The 6,000-nt window shown below is 48.5% G+C and overlaps 1 protein-coding gene across 1 annotated transcript in view; it reads right to left on the reverse strand.

The window, feature by feature from the left end:
• Positions 1–4,119, reverse strand: part of CPNE8 (copine 8) — a 69,925-nt gene extending 65,806 nt beyond the window's left edge. The window contains exon 1 of the mRNA XM_030959883.1: positions 3,851–4,119. Within this exon, the coding sequence (XP_030815743.1) occupies positions 3,851–3,990 (140 nt within the window). The 5' untranslated portion in view covers positions 3,991–4,119. The remainder of the gene's footprint in view (positions 1–3,850) is intronic.
• Positions 4,120–6,000: the final 1,881 nt, after the last annotated feature.

Below are 6,000 nucleotides of genomic sequence, written 5' to 3' on the forward strand. Positions count from 1 at the left end.
GCCTGATTGAACATAAAGCCTTTCCAAGCAGCATTATCATAACAAACGTTCTGAATTAGCAAAGTGACCCTGCACTCTGTCAATATTTTAAAACCGTCTGTCCAATAACCATGTCATCTTTGATACACTACTAGAAATCAAAATGATAAAACTACAACTTCACTTTCCTACCGATATTAAAAAACCACTCTCAATAAGATAATTCTGATTGATAAATCCATAAATAAGTATTAACATGAGATACAATAAAACTCTTGACTTTTTTATTGACATAAGACTGCAGAATGGTTGCAGAATTATCAGGTACTACAGGAAAAAAGTCTAGGCCTGTCCACCCAGTAACCATGATAAACAGAAACCATCATTATACAGATCAGAAAAAAAAAACAAAACAAAAAAAAAAAAAAAAAAAAAAACACACAAAAAAAAAAACAAAACAAAACAAAAAAAAAAAAACAAGAAAACCTCGAACCCATTAAACTACACTGAATTTTGTATGCTTACACAGATCACAAACTTCAAGATACATAACCACAATCTTGCAGCTCTCAGCCTTAGATAAACTACTTCAGTCAACGCATAGTAACAGCACTAGCAGAGGGAAGATGGGAACAGAATATGGAGTTTTTCAAGACTTAACTAGATTGGAATCAGTGCAGGACATCAACAGAGGGAAAACAGGATGACAGGTATATGGCCTGAAGCTCACCTGAAGCTCACATAAGACCACAAGCTTACACACACAGCTGGTAAGAGAAGACTCCTGTGTAGACACAGGGTTATAACCAGCATGCAGCGCAAACACCCCTGCAGAGGAAGGGGAATCTTTGGGCTGGAAAACATAGTGAGTAAAAGGAGGGAGTGCAGCCTATTTCCACTCTTTCACAGACAGACTGCAGGGACAAGGTCTTGGTCCTTCACCACATGACAATTGTGCAAAATTATGTCAGGCAGCGACATAAAGGTTGCATGGCAGGTGACAGCAACATTTTCATCAGATCATAAATGCCCTTCAGCACATGTGATGAAGGAAGAGACAGAGTGCAGAGGGAGATGGCTACTACAGCAATTGATCCAGACAACAGTGGACAATTACCAACACCAGAGGATGCTCTGGGATACATATGTAAATTCTTCTGCAAGATTAGAGCTGGCTCTTGACTCAAAGATTCTGCTTCCTGATAAACTACATCTTAGAGAGTCAGGAAAGAATTGTGAAGTTTTTATTTGATAGGCACTGAGTAGTAATAACTAGAATTAAATTAATTTCTTGCTTTTCTAGCATTTTTAAAATTACAGCTAATGCTGGCATTCAAAAGCTATGGGGATGATATAAAAAACTTTTAGTCATAAAGAACATTGCCTGACAACCAAAACACTTCTGGATTTTACAATTTTCACAGAATTTCTCATCCCATGAGATGCATTTCTCCTAAAGGCTACCTGATGTGACCCTGAAGCTAAACCAGGATGACTTGGAGAATATCAAGTAGTGCAATGCCATCTGCATAGTGCTGAATCTGGATACTTTGGCAACACTGGCAGTTTTGAGGATGCAGGCAAATTGGGAAATGCTGACAAATAAACCACATGGAATTGAGAGCTAAAGGAATAGAAACTCTACCCTTACTGAATAAGAAAGACAGAAAGACAGAACAAAGGGAAGAAGAGTCACAAATTTACTTTTTAGGACAAACAGTGGGCACTGCTTCACTGACCACAAGTTACACTACCTGTACAAACTGGAAGAACTTCCCTCATGTCCTCCAAGGAAAACAAGCAAAAACCCACAAAAACACAAACAACCCGCCCAAAAAAACCACAAAGCAACACCACAACAACAAAAAACCCCAAAGCTAAACAAAAAGAAAAACCCAAGAAAAAAAATCTAGGAATAAATGATAGTTATCAACAAACAATTGTTGATGTAAATTAGTGACAACATTGGTCCTACAACTCTTCAAAAATTCAGGAAAAAAACATCATGACCCAAACTGTTGTTAAAAGCATTTCTCTCCAGGTATGAAGGCATATACGACTGCTAATTATTACAGAATTTTCAGCATTCTCTGAATTTTGCAGCTTGCTCTTGCAGTCTTTCACAATTTCATTTAACACCACATTTCACAAGCTTTAGACAATGAATGTGTTTACAGATGAATCACAAACGTGTTAACCATTAATCTCTGCCCTAGTGTCACTCATGTTATACTCTGCTCTGAAGCGTAATTTTGTAATCAAAAAGTGTCATCCAGCACATACAGAAGAAAGGAATCTCCATGGAAATTCCCATCCTTCTGCACTTGACATCAAGACAAATGAAAAAGTTTTAACAAAACTGACACGGCTTTTTAACAACATCTACAGAGAAACTGCTGCTGTAAACTATATACTGAAATTAGTTGCAAGTAAGGTCAGAATCGACTGACTCTGCTCTGTACCTGCATTTCTATGTAACTATCTGATGGATTACTGTGAAACATGGCAGGTATACACAAATGATACCTGGAATTAAAGGAACTCCCATACTAGAGTGAATTGGGTCAAATTCAGCATAAGTGCACTAACATCTGTAACTGTGACAGCTATCTGAAGAACTTAAAAGTAAAGTAAAGGTCCTGGATTGTTTTGACACATTACAGCACACCCTTCCTCCGACAACAGTCGGTGCTTGTGAACCTTGCAGAGACAGCAAGTACAACGGAGTGTTTATATGCCAGCCTGGTGACTGTTTCAGTATTAAGAATTGAATCTTACTCTATTCCTCACTGCTTCAGCCTTCTTTTGAAATTCACACTTGATAAAACATCAAATCAAACTTTATTTACTAAGTAAAGAGAGGGAGTGGTCTGACAATTTAAGTTTAGAGCACTGCCGTTCTATCGTGGTAGTACTACAGGTAAACAGCAACATTATAAAATGGGGAGCTACATTACAAAATGAAGCACCGGACTGTAGAAGAAACTCTGTCGCATTTCCCATCAGGAAATACACGGACAGTTCAAATGTTCCGCTAGAAGCTGCCAACTCTGCTGGCGAAAGGCGTCGCCGCTTTGCAACTACTAGGAAACACTTAAGGAAGTCGCGGAATGTGAACGAAGACACGAATAAAAAAGCGCACAAATAAAACTATTTTTAGACCTCTAATGGGAAAATCTCTGCATCTCGGGAGAAAACTGGACGTTTGAAATACCGATAAACAAGCGTCAAAGGAACAAAACCACAGACACGACATTAGGCGTTACGGGTTGGCAATTTCTCGGCAGCAGCGTTACGATAAAACATGACGAGGCAACAAAACACGCCCGTACTCCTAAGTTTTGCAAGGGAGCCTTGAAGAACCCGTGACAGGATTGCTGCGGACGGAAGGTCTCCGTCCTCACCACGGCGCTTGGGACAGCTCCAGAAGTTAAACACTGCCGGGTAACGCGGACTGACTCCCGCTCCCCGCGGCGGCGCGGGCAGCGTGCGGGGCGGCGGCAGCCGCTGCCCGTCTCGGCAGAGCCCGGAGCCGCCGCGGGAGCCGGCGCTTGGCCCCGGGCCCGGCGGCATCACCCTGCGGCGGACACGCCCGGTGCGCGGCCAGCGGGCTGCAGCGGGCTGGCAGCCGGCCCCGGGCTGCGCCCGGCTCTGCCCGAGGATGCGCCGGCATCCGCGGCTGCCCGCGCTCGGCACGCTCCGAGGGCAGGGGCGAGAGCGCCTCGCACAGCGCGGGGCAGGCGGAGGGCGTCCCGCACTGCCCCTCTCCTGCCCGCTCCACTGACAAGCCCAGGACGAGCGGCCCCCACCCGTCCGCCCCCTCCGACGCCGCGGGGCGAGCGAGTGGCGCGGCCGTGAGCCGCCTCCGTACCTGCAGGACACGGAGAGCTCCACCTTGGTGGCCGGGATGCTGGAGCTCAGTACGTTAAAATCCCCCACGGACGCCATCTTCGGAAGCCCACCGCTTCTGCCCAGCTCCTGCTGCCCCGCCGGCTTCCCCAACCCGAACATGGGACAGAGCGGCGCGGGCGGGAACGAGGGACGGACGGACGGACGGAGGAAGGGAGGAGGCGGCGCCTGCCGGCCTCCACAGCGCGGTGCCGCTGCCGCCCGTGGCGCGGAGCCCACTCCGCTCCGCTCCGCACCCGCGGGATGCGCCCGCCGGCTGGAGCGGCGAGGCGGGAGCGGGCCGTGACGTCACCGCCAGCGGGAGCCGAGCGTGCCCGCCCCGGGCGCGGGGAGCCCGACGGCCCGAGCGGGGACACAGCGGAGCCCTCCGGGGAGCGCAGCACCGGGGCCACCGCCACCCCACGGCGGGCGGGGCGGGGAAGTGCCCCGCTGGAGGCGGGCCCAGGGTGCGCTCCCAAGCGATTTCGCTCCCGCGCCTCCCCGGTCTTCTCTCCTGAGCCCTGCACGGAAACTCCCGCTCCGTCCTGTCCCGCCCCGCAGGCTGTCCGGGGAATCTCCTCCCTGCGTGTTAGGGAACGAGGGAGCTCCCCGGTGTCTTCCCCTTGGTTTCTGCACGGAAACTCCCGCGCCGTTCTGTCCCGTTCCGCGGGCTGTGCCGGGAATCCCCTCCTTCCGCGTTAGTGCGGGTGCGAGATATGCGTGTGCGGGTCCCTGCGCCCCGAGCAACCGCAGCGGCGCCTGGGGACAGCGGCTGCGGGCGGCACTCCAAGGCCGGGCGCGGGGTGACCGTCCCGGGGCCGCCCCCACCAAAGCCCCGGGCGGCGAACGCGCGAGGTCGGCGGGGCAGGGCCGGGGCGCGGGGCAGGGCCGGTGCCGCCAGGGGGCGCGGCGGAGCGGCCCGGAGGGCAGGGCAGGGCCGGTGAGGGCTCCGCGGGCGGCGGAGGGAGCGCGGCGGCGGTGTCTGCCCTCGGAAAGCTTACAGCCCTTCCCATCGCAAAGCAGGCCAATTTACCTTGGTTACTGCGTGCATTGACACACTGAAGAACGGGGGCTTTACTCTCTCACACGTGCGCAGACCCATTCCTTTTTTTTTTTCCAAGACCACCAATCCAATTGCCCTGAATCTGTTCATAGCAGTTCACAATAATCGCGACAATTCCATCATCTTGTATGTAATGTGTTTAATTTGTATCCACTATTATGGCGTCTAAGTAGTCCCCAATATTTATTTCTCATCACAGAAGTTTGAAGAGAGATAGGAGTCCTTCCATTCCCATGTCACAGGTGGGAAGTTAAGGAGCAGGCAAATTAAATGCCATGTCTGTAGCTACACAAGATGTAGGACAGGTCCAAGTCCCCAAAAATGATACACTGAAATCATGTACTGAATTCCTCTACTCCTCTGTCTGTTGAGAGTTTTACATATAGCAATAAAGAAGTTTAATGTGTTTATTTGTAAAAGAAATGTAACTCCAAAGCCACAAACGTTACCAAAATACATTCATTTTGAATTTCATTTCCAGATTCTTGTTGCTGTAATTCAAGTTCAATGCTTGATCTCAGGTAGTGCATCATAATAATGGTAAGAGAACCTGAATGTCAACACCTGGTTAGCTCATAGCAAACAGAAGGAACTGCAGTGGGAATGCAGAAGACAGTAACATGTTCTTGTGTACAGCACACATCTGAAACATGACTCCAGTGGCAGAAACTCAAGGAAGATACCATGGATATTTTATTCAGAAACTTCTGATCACATCCCAGTTCTAATCTTCTGGCTCTTTGTTTTCAGGTTATCACCTGAAATCTCATTTCTTTACTTTCATTCACTTGTCCAGAGCAATTTGTTAAGCACAGAGCAATTTCTCATCAGATATCTCCAAAGTACTTCCTCTTAAACCAATCTGTCTGAAGTTCTCAGTACAGCCAAGAAACCACATACCTTCACAAGTATTCTAGGTATGTCTGCAGGCAGCCAAAACAGTAAGCCCGCATTGCTTAAAAAAGCCAAACAAAAAAACAAGAAGGAATTTAATTCACTGCTGTCTTTGTCTGTAGAGTAATGTGAAGGGATGGGTGTAGGAGCAGTGCTGTCTTGGGAGGCTAATGCTG

Source organism: Camarhynchus parvulus, chromosome 1A, assembly GCF_901933205.1.
Source record: "Camarhynchus parvulus chromosome 1A, STF_HiC, whole genome shotgun sequence".
Classification (NCBI taxonomy): Eukaryota; Metazoa; Chordata; class Aves; order Passeriformes; family Thraupidae; genus Camarhynchus; species Camarhynchus parvulus.